The 13,543-nt window shown below is 47.7% G+C and overlaps 1 protein-coding gene across 4 annotated transcripts in view; it reads left to right on the forward strand.

The window, feature by feature from the left end:
* The first annotated feature begins 4,776 nt into the window (after positions 1–4,776).
* CARS2 (cysteinyl-tRNA synthetase 2, mitochondrial) overlaps positions 4,777–13,543 on the forward strand; it is a 67,916-nt gene continuing 59,149 nt past the window's right edge. For 2 of the 4 annotated variants that reach the window (XM_012464754.3, XM_012464756.3), the window contains exons 1-3: positions 4,777–5,020; positions 5,634–5,684; positions 10,584–10,701. In XM_012464754.3, coding sequence (XP_012320177.2) covers positions 4,800–5,020; positions 5,634–5,684; positions 10,584–10,701 — 390 coding nt within the window. In that variant the 5' untranslated portion in view covers positions 4,777–4,799. Of the gene's footprint in view, positions 5,021–5,182; positions 5,187–5,633; positions 5,685–10,583; positions 10,702–13,543 lie in introns of those variants that run through there. The other 2 variants (XM_012464757.3, XM_012464755.3) reach the window with 2 other exon arrangements.

Consider the following 13,543-nt stretch of genomic DNA (forward strand, 5'->3'; position numbering starts at 1 on the left):
TATTTCCAGTCTAACTGAAAGTGCTCAAACTTCTGAGAGTCAGAAATAAGAGATGAACATACACTTCCTTTTTTCTGGAGTGCAAGTGCAGTGGCTTGATCTCAGCTCACCGCAACCTCCACCTCCTGGGTTCAAGCGATTCTCCTACCTCAGTCTCCTGAGTGACTGGGATTACAGGCGCCTGCCACCACACCCAGCTAATTTTTGTATTTTTAATAGAGACAGGTTTTCGCCATGTTGGCCAGGCTGGTCTGGAACTCTTGGCCTCAGGGTCTCCCAAAGTGCTGGGGTTATAGGCATGAGCAACCACGCCCAGCCAAACATACAATTCTTTATGTTTTGAAGTGCTTAAAAAATGCTAACTCAACTTGAACTTGAAAAGCCATAAACAATATGCAACCATAATAAACTTGACTTCAGATTTACAAGATTTTGTCTTGAAAGAAAATGTAATACTGAGAACTTGATTTTGTTATGGTCATTAGTGATATTTGGGAATCATTAATTTTAACACATTTCCTTGTTCTGACCTAGATTGGAGAGGGATCCAATCTAGGTCAAATTAATCTGTTTAATTCAAATTAAACGGATCCTCTTTTTGGTATATATGGTGTATTAGAGTCCTCTAGAGGGCCAGAACTAATAGGATACATATATTTATATATGGGAGTTTATTAAGTGTAAACTTACAGGGTTACAAGATCCCACAATAGGCTGTCTGCAAGCCAAGGAGCAAGGAGAGCCAGTCTGAGTCCCAAAACTGAAGACCCTGGAGTTCGATGTTTGAGGGCAGGAAGCATCCAGCATGGGAGAAAGATGTAGGCTGTAGGCTGGGAGGTATGGCAGTGAAGAGCATTAGCAGTCTATTTTACTTTACCTTAATATTCAACCTCCAAATATTCAATATGCAAAAGAATCACATTTCTTTTTTCTTTTTTTTTTTTTTTTTGAGAAGAAGTTTCACTCTTGTGGCCCAGGCTGGAGTGCCATGGCGCAATCTCTGCACACTGTAACCTTTGCCTCCCAGGTTCAAGTGATTCTCCTGCCTCAGCCTCCCAAGTCGCTGGGATTACAGGCATGTGCCACCATGCCCGGCTAATTTTTTGTATTTTTAGTAGAGACAGGGTATCTTCATATTGGTCAAGCTGGTTTCGAACTCCCGACCTCAGGTGATACTCCTGCCTTGGCCTCCCAAAGTGCTGGGATTACAGGTGTGAGCCACCACGCCTAGACAAGGATCACATTTCTAGCTATCATTAGGTCATGAGTTATGTTTATCATTTTGATGATCTCCAAAAGCTTCAAGAAAACAGAATTGGCCAGGCACAGTTGCTCAGGCTGGTAATCCCACCACTCTGTGAGGCCACAGTGGGTGGATCCCTTGAGGACAGGAGTTCCAGACCAGCCTGGCCAACATGATGAAATTCTATCTTTACTAAAAGTACAAAAATTAGCCACCGCGCTTGAGCCTGGGAGGCAGAGGTTGCAGTGAGCCAAGATTGCGCCCCTGCACTCCAGCCTGGGTGACAGACCGAGACTCCATCTTAAAAATAAATAAATACATAAAATAAAAATGAAAATACAAAAATTAGCTGGGCGTGGTGGTGCACGCTTGTAATCTCAGCTACCGTGGAGACTGAACCAGGAGGATCTCTTGAAATGGGAGGCAGAGGTTGCAGTGAGCTGAGATCAGGCCACTGCACTCCAGCCTGGGTAACAGAGCGAGACTCCATCTCAAAAAACAAAGAAAGAAAAAGAAAAGAAAACATATAATAGAATCATAGCCAGTGAGGAGCTAAAAACATTACATGAATATTCTAAAGACAGAAGATACTATTGTTAATTTAAGTCATGATGTTCTATGGACAATTCAAATATGTCGATGTCCAGATTCATGTGCAGATTTGATCTTCAGTGTTACTAAGCTGCTTCCGGAATCTCTGCTCTCGTTATTTCCTTGAATTCATGTGTTCCCACAGATTGCAGCTGAGTCTTCTGTTAATTTGCTTTATTTACTGGCAATCGAATAACTGAATCAGCTTTATCAGGTATTTTACTACCCAGATTTCTTCCCACCTGCACGATTAAACCCTTGTAAGAGATTAATTCATCAACGCTCAACAAGCCCTTTTCTTTCTTTTTTTAATTTTTTTTTTCCAGCCACAGCAAAACAAAAAACCAACCAAACAAAACCCAAGTCTTTTTTGAATTTAGTGCAGGGTACAGTGAGAAGTTCAAAATAATGTACAATTTAAAATACTCAGGGAGATAAATATATACACATTGCACTAGAAAGTTAATAACACAAGACAAGCCAGTAAAGAGGTGATAATATTCCAGGACAATTTTGAGTAATTAGGTAGCTTGAGTGGTTAGCACTGATGTAGGTAGGCTACATGGTCTCCTAATCCTAACATTTTACCCTTATTAAATTAGACCATAGATTACATTAGACTACAGTTAGCTTGAAACAGAATTGCAGAGTTAGACTCCAGGACATTGAGAAACTACTCTAGATACACACCTGTTTGCCTCTACTTAAACATTTGTTTTTTAATAAAACACCAAAGCAAACTAAAAAAAGAACAGAGTAACCTTTCCTGTTTTGAGAACTGGAAAAGCAAAGAGGACTTAAAAAAAAATTTTTTTTAGACATTGTATTGCAAGACATCGATAGAGGCACTTTCTTTCTTTTTCTTTTTTTTTTTGAGATAGACTCTGACTCTGTTATCCCGGCTGGAGTGCAGTGGCACAATCTCAGCTCACTGCAACCTCCGCCTCCCAGGTTCAAGCAATTCTCCTGTCTCAGCCTCCCCAGTAGCTGGGACTACAGGCGCACGAGACCATGCCTGGCTAATTTTTGTATTTTTAGTAGAGATGGGGTTTTACCATATTTGTCAGGGTGGTCTCAAACTCCTGACCTCAGGTGATCCGCCCGCCTCTGCCTCCCAAAGTGCTGGGATTAATTCGTGAGCCACAGCGCCTGGCCCAATAGAGGCACATTTAAGATAATGCTTTCAGAATGCTTTTGTTTTCAAGATAGGGGATCATAGACTTTTAACCTTAAGATGAATCACAAGCAGACATTTCTGCTACTTCTGCTACACATACCTGTTGAATGTAATTTCCTAGCTTTGGTCATTTCATCCAGAGCCCCCAGGATGTTGTTGGAGTGCAGACATGCTGTGTGTGGCGGGAATGCACGCTGTGTATTGGAGGGCAGACGTGGCGTGTGCTGGGGTGCACATTGTATTGGGGTGTAGATGTGTGGGGGCACACACTATATTGAGGTGCACATTAAATTGGGATGCAGATGTGTTTGCTGGATGCACTTGTGCTGTGGGTGTTAGGGTGCACTGTGTATTGGGGTGCACACAGTACTAGGTGCAGACATGGTGTGTGCTGGGGTGCACACTGTATTGGGGTACAAACTGTATTGGGGTATAGGCGTGGTGTGTGCTGGGGTACACACTGTATTGGTACAGACGTGTGTGCTGGGGTGCATACTGTATTGGAGTGCACACTGTATTGGGTACACACTGTATTGGGTGCAGACATGGTGTGTGCTGGGGTGCACACTATTGGGGTACACACTATTGGGGTACAGGTGTGTGTGCTGGGGTGCATACTGTGTATTGGGTGCACACTATTGTGGTGCACTCTGTATTGGGTGCAGGTGTGGTGTATGCTGGGGCGCATGCTGCATATTGGGGCGCACACTGTATTGGGGTGCGGGCGTGATGTGTGCTGGGGTGCATACTGTGTATTGGGTGCATATTGTATTGGGGTGCATACTGTATTGGCACACACTGTATTGGGGTGCAGGCAGGGTGTATGCTGGGGTGCATACTGTGTATTGGGTGCACACTGTATTGGGGTGCGGGCGTGGTGTGTGCTGGGGTGCATACTGTGTATTGGGCACACACTGTATTGGGGTACTGGCGTGGTGTTTGCTGGGGTGCATACTGTATTGGAGTGCACACTGTATTGGGGTGCATACTATATTGGGGTGCAGACGTCGTGTGTACTGGGGTGCATGTTTATTGGGGCACACACTGTATTGGGGTGCAGGTGTGGTGTGTGCTGGGGGCATACTGTATTAGGGCATACATTGTATTGGGGTGCAGGCGTGGTGTGTGGAGTGCATACTGCGTGTTGGGGTGCACACTGTACTAGGGTGCAAGCGAGGTGTGTGCTGCGGTGCACACTGTATATCAGGGTCCACACTGTATGGGGGTGCAGATGTGTGTGCTGGGATGCGCTGTATTGGGATGCAAACTGTAATGAGGTGCTGACATGGTGTGTTCTGGGGCGGACACTGTGTATTGGGGTGCTGACGTGGGGTGCGCTGGGGTGCACACATGCTTCGCTAGCAGGCCAGGACCCGGCGGCAGAAGCTAGCACAGTAAATGCTCCCCCGCGCGGCGGACAGGTCCAAGCTGGTACCGCGCGCACACGAACGCCTCGCAGGACCTGGGCTAATAAGGAGAGGAGCTTGGCGCGGTCCCGCCTCTTCCTACGGTCTTCCGGCGCGGCGCCGCCCTTCTCCCGGCCCGCCGTGCCTTCCCGGCTCTCACCCCTTCAGGCTCTGGTTCTCTACCCTTGCCGCCGGCGACTTGAGCCAGGCCGGAAGGAGGCGCTGCCCGAGGCCGATTCCGGGAGTGGGCGTGGCCCAAGGGCGTGGGCTGGACCTCCCGGCCTGGGGGCGGGGCGGGGCGCGGTCCTGCTGCTGCTGCGCGCCGGGCGGCGTCCCGGGCCTGGCTCCAGTCTCCGCCCAGTTGCTGGCGCCGGCCGCCGACATGCTGAGGACGCCGGGCCTTGGCCTGGGTGCTCCGCTGCTCCTTGCCGCGCTGGGCCTCGGGCGGGCTGGGTGGCGCGGGCCCGCGAGCCGGGCGGCAAGCGGGGGACGCGGGAAGGCCTGGCGGCAGCCTACGGGCCACAACACGGGCGTGCAGGTGTACAACAGCCTCACCGGGAGGAAAGAACCCCTAATCGTGGCGCACGCCGAAGCCGCCTCCTGGTGGGCCGCACGGGACTAGGGAACGGGGGGTACCGAGTGTGGCGGGGACTTCGCGCGGCTGAGGGGCGGGGCTTCGGGCGGGTGTTTAGGAAGTTGCGTGGCGGGCGCCGTTCTAGACGCTGGGGATGCGCAGTGCAATTTACAAGTTTGGGTATGAATTGAGCAAGTATGATAATAAAACCACGGCTATGCATCCCCTAGAAGTAGATACTTTAAAAAAGTATCTTATACTGGCGGGGGCGCGGTGGCTCACGCCCGTGATCCCAGCAATTTGGGAGGTCGATGCGGGCGGATCACGAGGTCAAGAGATCGAGACCATCCTGGCCAATATGGTGAAACCCCATCTCTACTGAAAGTACAAAAATTAGATGGGGGTGGTGGCGTGCACCTGTAGTCCCTGGTACTTGGGAGGCTGAGGCAGGAGAATCGCTTGAACCCGGGAGGCGGAGGTTGCAGTGAGTCCAGATTGTGCCACTGCACTCCAGCCTGGGGGACAGAGCGAGACTCCGTCTCAAAAAAAAAAAAAAAAGTATTATATGATCATTAGAACTGAGAATCGAATGTTTTTTCTTGCAAATATGTTCCACACGATGGATTTTAACTTTGTTTCCAGGTATAGCTGCGGACCAACTGTTTATGATCATGCGCACCTCGGCCATGCTTGGTGAGTTTCCTGTATTTGAATTTTCATACTTCAAAGAACCATTTATTTTTGAAAGCCTTTTGCTGATTTCTTTTATCTAAGTGACAACATACGGATGCAGAATAATTCCTACTTGTGGGAATTGTGACAACCTCGTTTGGTTCTTGTAGCGTTTCTGAGCGCTTACACCCATTTTACAGGTGAGGAAACTCAGGGAAGCAGTGTAGAGTACTGAAAAATGACCCGTTTTGGAACTCGATGTTTCTTTCTGGGTTTGGTGACATCAAGAGGCCTTTGCAGGGTCCCGGGGTCCATCTGGGCAGAGTCATTCTGTTGAGAAATACTAAGTTTATGAATATTGATGAATGCTGAGTGTATGATAGAATATATTGTTTGCTAGGAAGAACGATGGTGAGGAAAACCTAGCCGACCACCCCCCACTCCCCACAGTGGAAAACCATGTGGGGCATTCCAACGCGGCAGGATAGTGTGTACATATACACCAGTTAAAACAATGCTTTGGGATATCCGACCCTGCCCCCGTGACTTCTCGTGGAGAATACTTTTTAGTTTGTCTGTAATCAGTGGTAAGCGGGTAACAGCTACCTACTTGGTATTTTTTTGATGAGAAAATACAGAACACCTGTTTGCTAATAATAATCACCTGTTAAGAGAGAATAAATGCGTGGATGAGAATCTGCTTGCGGCCTTCAGCATGGAATGCTGTCAGCCCCTGAGGCTCTCAGCTCGGTAGACTGCTGGCCCCTGGGATAGACCCACTTTGCTCTTCTGTCTAGGTATCTGCCTCTCATTTCCTTCAGCGCCGCCTGAGTGGGCGTCTCCTGGCCGAGCTAGTACTTGGTATCCTTCCTGGGCCTCAACACTTTTTAGCTTCACAGCACTGGGCAGATCACTTTATTGCTTTGAGTCCTGGTTTCTTCATCTTTGAGATGACAATGATAATTTGGATCTTATAACAATTTTAGGAAATAATGCCCATAAAATCCTGCATAACACAGTACCTGATATGTGACATGTCACAGGGCTCACAGTGATTGAGGACAAGTAACTTTCCCAAGCTTACAAGTTGAGAAGGTGTTGAACTGGGCGACGCTTGGTTCATCTGACTGCCAGGTGGCTGCTCTCTTGACCTCTTAACCATGAGATGTACTGCCTCCTACATTTGACAAAATTAAAACGTAATGTACAAAAATGACATTGTACATTTTTTAAAACTTGATATTGTTCAGACCTAGACTAAAAGTAAAAAGTCACATTTACTCTGTATACTTAAAAAAAAAAAAAACTATCGCCAAGCAAGATTGGAACCTTTTTTTGTGTTTTCTTACAACAAAAATAAAATCACCTAGGAGTCATTTTTTCCCCTTCACTTTGGGCTAACATACTATTATCAAAAACACGTTTTGACATCTTTCTTAAATTATAAAACGTGGGGAAATAGTAAAAAAAAAAACAAACCCCAACCTGGAAAACCTCTCACAGAGGTAGAAGAGAAAGAAAACCGTTTTGTTACTGAATAAGCCTTAAACCAGAAGGGGATGAGCTAAAATAACTGCAGAGACAGAAGGAAATCTCATCCTTCTATAGAGCTTTGGGGACACAGCCTGTCTCAGTCTGTGAGCCTGCTGTAACAAAATATCCTCAAATGGATGACTTACACACAACAGAAATTTCTTTCTTTCTTTCTGGGCCTGGGAAGTCCAAGATGAAGGCACCAGCAAATCTGGTGTCTGGTGAGGGTCTGCCTGCTGTGTCCTCACGTGGTGGAAGGTAGAGTGAATTCCCTGAGGTCTTCTATGAGGGTATTAGCCCGGTCGTGAGCTTTCTGCCCCCATGACGTCATCACTCCCAGAGGTTCCACCTCCTAAAGCCATCACCTTGGGAGTTCGGGATTCAACCATGAATTTGGAGGGAAGACAAACACTCACCATAGCGTGACCCATTGCTTCGGGTGAGTTACAGTGTGGAATCAGATGACAAGGCAGGCCCATCTCCTCCCAGTACACTGGGAAATGGGGCTTTATTTTCCTTGGGGAAATATTAAAAAAAAAACAAACCCAACCTGGAAAACCTCTCCACAAAGGTAGAAGGGAGAGAAAGAGGTGGGTCCCACGTTTTGAAATTGTCTTTTTTTTTTTTTATAGATGAGATGGAGTCTCACTCTGTTGCCAGACTGGAGTGCAGTGGTGCAATCTTGGCTCATTGTAACCTCTAACTCCCTGGTTCAAGCGGTTCTCCTGCTTCAGTCTCCTGAGTAGCTGGGATTATAGGCATGCACCACCACGTCCAGCTAACTTTTTTCAAATATTTAACAGAGACAGGGTTTCACCATGTTGGCCAGAATAATCTCGATCTCCTGACCTAGTGATCCGCCTGCCTTGGCCTCCCAAAGTGCTGGGATTACAGGGGTGAGCCACCACACCCTGCTTGAAATTTTCTTGAGTTGTAAGACTGCCAAGAGGTTTATTTAGACATTTAAAAGATTGACATGCATTTGAAGAGGACTGAGTAAGAAATCCTAAAAGTTGTTGGGGAAGAAATCTCTTCTCATTTCCAACTAGGAGAATCAAGTCTTGCAGTTTTAATTTGTATAATATTTACCTTTATGAATACAGAAAAGAACACACATCTTGAGTGCATAGCTGAATGCTTATTATAAGCTGTGTCCACACAGGGCCTTTGGGGCGGGGGTTGGGGGTGGGAGCTGGGACTCTCCCCTTGACCACTTTCCTGTCAGCTTGGCCAGCCCCTCCAGGCCTTCGCTGATCTGAGCTGGCCTGCACTGTCACTGACCCGAAGAGGCTCCCTTGCCCCACCTCCCTCTCCCCCCTCAGCTCTCCTAGCATTGTACTACTTGAGTGGTTATTTACGTAATCATCTGATGTCATTAGCATGATCTAATTATTTCAGCTCCAGCAGGGCAGGGATCCGCACAGTGTCTGCAGCAGAAGGGCAGAACTTGAACAATGAGTAGGGCGCAGTTCACTGGAAAGAGACGCCCTGAAAAATGAGGAGGTTGTCAGAGGGATGCAAATCCTGTTTGGGGTAGACAAATAGATCAGTTTGGTGCCAGTGGGGAGGAGCAGGGGAAGGGATGGGGAGTCAGCTGCAGCCAGGCTGGGGAGGGTACTGTGTGTTGTAGCCTCCAGATAGTCACACTGGAGTGTTTTGAGGGAAGACTCAGCAAATGAATCATCTCAGCAAATGAATCGTCACCCAGATGAGTATGCTCACCCTATGGATGGAGAAAACGGGGCAGAAAGAGCCAGGCTGACGGTCACGTGGTTCATGGTGGAGTCGGAGAAGCAAGCCAAGGTCTCCTGATGCCATGTTCTTTTGACGCGGCTGCCTAGCACCTGCAGGGGTGTGTGCACATTTGTGTGTAGGATGGCCCCTGTGGTCACAGCCTGCCTACAGCATCTCAGGGTCTCAAGTCGCTCAAGGTCCTGCATTCTGCCAGTTCTGCCAAGCTGTGCAGCCCCCGCTGTCTCCAAGGGCAGTTCTGGGACTCAGCCTCGGCTCCTCTGGGCCAAGCAAGGGACTTGACTGTTTTCCTTTGCTTTAGGTTCATGTAATTTTTTCCTTATAAATCTCACATCTTGTAGAGTCTTTCCGAACTTGAGGTGCATGAAGAGCATGGTGATGATGATGGTAGTAATAGCTTTTTTAAAATTTTTTATTTTTATTTATTTTTTGAGACGAAGTTTCACTCTTGTTGCCCAGGCTGGAGTGCAGTGGCGTGATCTTGGCTCACCACAACCTCCATCTCCCAGGTTCAAGTGATTCTCCTGCCTCAGCCTCCTCAGTAGCTGGGATTACAGGCATGCACTACCATGCCTGGCTAATTTTGTATTTTTAGTAGAGACAGGGTTTCTCCATGTTGGTCAGGCTGGTTTCAAACTCCCTACCTCAGGTGATCCACCTGCCTCGGCCTCCCAAAGTGCTGGGATTACAGGTGTGAGCCACCGCTCCCTTCTGTGTTTCTAGAATTAGTGCTGTGCAGGCACTAGGACTGGGCAGCAGTCCTGTGGAGTGGTGGAATTTTGCCCAGTTTATAAGCGAGCAGACTGAGGCCAGTAAAGGTTAATTATCTTGTTGAGGAATTTTGGAGGTAGTTTTGTCTCTGGAACTAAGATTTGGTCTCATCTGTGTTTGTGGTGGGGTGAGGGGGAGGCGTGTGGAAGGTTAAAGTGATACAGTAACATGGCTAGGGTTCCCCCACCTCACCCTAAGAGAAAACAGTTTTATGAACTAAAATGTAGAGAGGCCACATGGATAGAGGTGTGGGTGACATTAGATAACCTTGAGTTCTAAGGTTGCTTTTATGGAAAACAGATTCTTGAGATGCTAAGTGGATTTTAAACCCTTCTAGTTTTAAAAGTCTGAGTTACCACAGAGAAGTATATAAATAAGCTGGCATTTTTTAATATTCTGTACTAGTGTATGCGTTCTTAGGAGTAATCCTATATGGCTTCAATGGGATTGTACTTGTTTTGATTTGGTATTTGCTTCTGTCTATTTTGTCATAGTGAAAAATTAGAATTACTCTAGAACATGAACAATAATGGTGAAAACACTATTTTAACTGGGAGATTGTATTATGACTGAATTTTTATACAATTAAATAGACTTCAACTCACTTAAGCAACAACTCTGAAACTAAAAATGCTAATATTATGTCCTGAAATTGATGCAATACCTTTGTCAGTTTCGCCTGTGAACGCTTGTGGCCCAGGGCCTGGTGTCATCAGTGAGAAGGCGTTTCCTTAAGCTGACCATTGTGTTACACAGGGGACGTCAGGGAGCAGCATGTTAAAATGTAGCAGATTTTTTTTTTTTAAACATGATAACTGTGAGCCTTTGTGTACTAAAGACATCCTGACACTCTTTTTCTTTCAGCTCGTATGTTAGATTTGATATCATTAGAAGGATTCTAACCAAGGTTTTTGGATGCAACATAGTCATGGTGATGGGTATTACAGATGTGGATGATAAAATCATCAAAAAAGCCAACGAGGTAAGTGGAGAAGTTACATCTGTTGATAACGCTGTTGATTAGTATTCTGAGCCCTCCCTGGAAGTGGTTCTTGGCTGCGGTGGCTCACACCTGTAATCTCAACACTCTGGGGGTGCTGAGACGGGCGGATCACCTGAGGTCAGGAGTTTGAGACCAGCCTGGCCAACATGGTGAAACCCCATCTCTACTAAAAATACAAAAATTTGTCGGGTGTGGTGGCAGGCGCTTGTAATCCCAGTTACTCAGGAGACTGAGGCAGGAGAATCGCTTGACCCTGGGAGATGGAGGTTGCGGTGAGCCTGACTGCGCCACTGCACTCCAGCTTGGGTGACAGAGCAGACTCTGTCTAAAAAAAGAAGAAAGTGGTTCTTGTTTGCATTTTACATGTAGTTTCACATCTTACTGTCCACGTGTGTCCAGTGAGTGTGATCTGAGATGTGAAACAGTGGCGGATTATCAGGGCGATCTTTGGTGTTCTAGTAAAGGAAGTTGACATCTATCATATTGTGATCGCTGAAGCCTTTTCTGTGGCCTTATGCCATTACCTCCTGTGGTCGTCTCCTGGCTCAAATCTTACTCCCTGCCCTGGCCCTTCAGCCTTCAAGGGAAATTTGAAGTGATTTGAGATCTACAGAAAAATGGCAAGAACAGTACAGAGATCTCCTGTAGCTGCCCCTGGGTTTCCTAGTTGCCATCGTTGTGCCGCGTTGGGCCATCATCTTCTCTCTGTTCTAGCCTTTTCCCACCAGGCCGCCCTGTCCTCTCTGCACACGTCACGCGGGCCTTCAGAGCAAGGTCACTGGCTCTTGAGGCCTGTACCTCCCTCCCAGCCCTCTCCATCAGGAACTGAGCATTGCTGTAGTGCGCTGGCGTGGGTGATGTGGACGTCAGCCCTTAGGTGTCGTCCCTGTCCTCCAGCGCCTCTTCCTTTTCTGGTCCAGAACCCCTTCCAGAGTCCTGTGTCTCCTCCATCTCCTTCAGCCTTCAGTGGTTCCCTGTCTCACGTCCTTGATGGTGTCAAAGATTATAGGACTTTGATTTTGTTGGTGGGCCTCCGCTCAGGTTCATTGGATGTGTCTCTGTCTTACAGAAGAGTCGAGAGGTTCAGGTGATTGCATCTTGAGGTTGCACAGACTTTCAGGGGCAGGGCCACGCCCAGGGCTCTGACTTCACCCGTCTCTGGGCAAGTCCCCCTGCCAGGTGGGAATGGCCTGCGCACTTGTGGCGGGAGCAGAAGTGTCCTTCCTGTGCAGGCTGAGGGCACCACTGGAGCCTGGCCCACACCTGGAGCGTGGCACCTGACAAGCTTTGGGAAGACACAGTGGATGAGGTCGTCCAGGCAGGCAGGACATTGGAGGCGTCTCCTTGGGCTCTCCCTGATGGCTGGGGGCCAGTGCCCTGCACATCACTTCTACCAGAAGGGCTCTGGTGAGGAGGACTTTTCCTAAAGAAGACGTTCTGATGCAGCACTGTCGCTCTGGGCCCCGCGTGCTGTCTTGTGCCGGCTCCCTCTGTTGATTGAGGCTGCTTCCTCTAATCACCATCCTCTCTGGACGTTTTTGACCATTTCACAATTCACTGTGGTTTAGCATACAAGGCAGTCTACTCGTTTGTGTGTGAGGATGATTGGCTATTTCCTTTTCCCAAATCTGATGAAGGAATTTAAAGCTGACCTAATTTTGGTGTTAACAGTTATCCTAGATGAGATGTAGTCTTGTGATACCTTTGCCAGTTAGCACTGCTTTTACCAGCATTTGTTACGCTGGACATTTTCTAACATACCTGAGGTAGAGAGAAGAGCATAGTGAACCCGTGTACCTGTCACCAGCATCCGCAGCCAGCAGCTGTTCACTCCCTGTTCTCATTGCTTTTGTGGAGCCCACCTGTGGTGTGTCCAGTGGTGGGCTGCTGTCTGGAGATTGTAACACTCCAAGGACGTATTTTTCCATTTCATTTTCCCATGTGGTGCTTTTCTGAAGTCTGGCTAATTAGACAGTGTTTGTCTTAGTCTGTTTTGTGCTGCTGTAACAGAACACCACAGACTGGGTAATTTATAATGAACAGAAATGTATTTCTCCCTATGCCGGAGGCTAGAAGACCAAAATCAAGGTGCCAGCATCAGGCAAGGGCCTTCTACTGTATCTTCCCGTGGTGGAGGGCAAGAGGGCAAGGAGAGAGAGGGCGAGACAGAGAGAGAGAGCCCCTGCCAAAAGCCCACTGCCCCCAAACCCCTTTTGGTTTTTTTTTGGAGACAGGGTCACAGTGTGTCGGCCAGACTGGAATGCAGTGGTGTGGTCATAGCTCACTGCAGCCTTGCTCTCCTGGTCTCAAGGAGTTCTCCCACCTCAGCCCCGCTAGTAGCTGGAACTACAGCTATGCACCACCACACCTGGCTAATTTTTTTTTCTTTCTATTTTTAGAAGAGATGATGTTTCACTGTGTTGCCCAGGCTCGTCTCAAACTGTTGAGCTCAAGCAGCCCTCCTGCCTCAGCCTCCCAAAGTGCTAGGATTACAGGTGTGAGCCACTGCACCTGTCTGGAAAGCCCTCTTATTAAGGCATTAAGCCCACCGCGGAGGGTGGGGCCCTTGTGGCCTGATCCCTTCTGAAAGTTCTCACCTCTGAATACTGCTATGATGGCACATACATTTCAACATGAGTTTTGAAGGGGTCAAAAAGAGGCTGAACTGTGTCATTTGTCGAATGAACAGAGCCCTTCTCTTGTCTCTTAGGCGTGAGGCAGAGGCATGGCGTCAGGTCGTTGGGGAACATTTTCACCGAGGTTGCCGTCTTCCTGTTTCCTACTGACTGGTCTTTCTCGTAACTGGGTAGACTCCCACCGC

Source organism: Aotus nancymaae, unplaced genomic scaffold, assembly GCF_030222135.1.
Source record: "Aotus nancymaae isolate 86718 unplaced genomic scaffold, 86718_ANA_hifiasm-v0.15.2.pri h1tg000044l, whole genome shotgun sequence".
Classification (NCBI taxonomy): Eukaryota; Metazoa; Chordata; class Mammalia; order Primates; family Aotidae; genus Aotus; species Aotus nancymaae.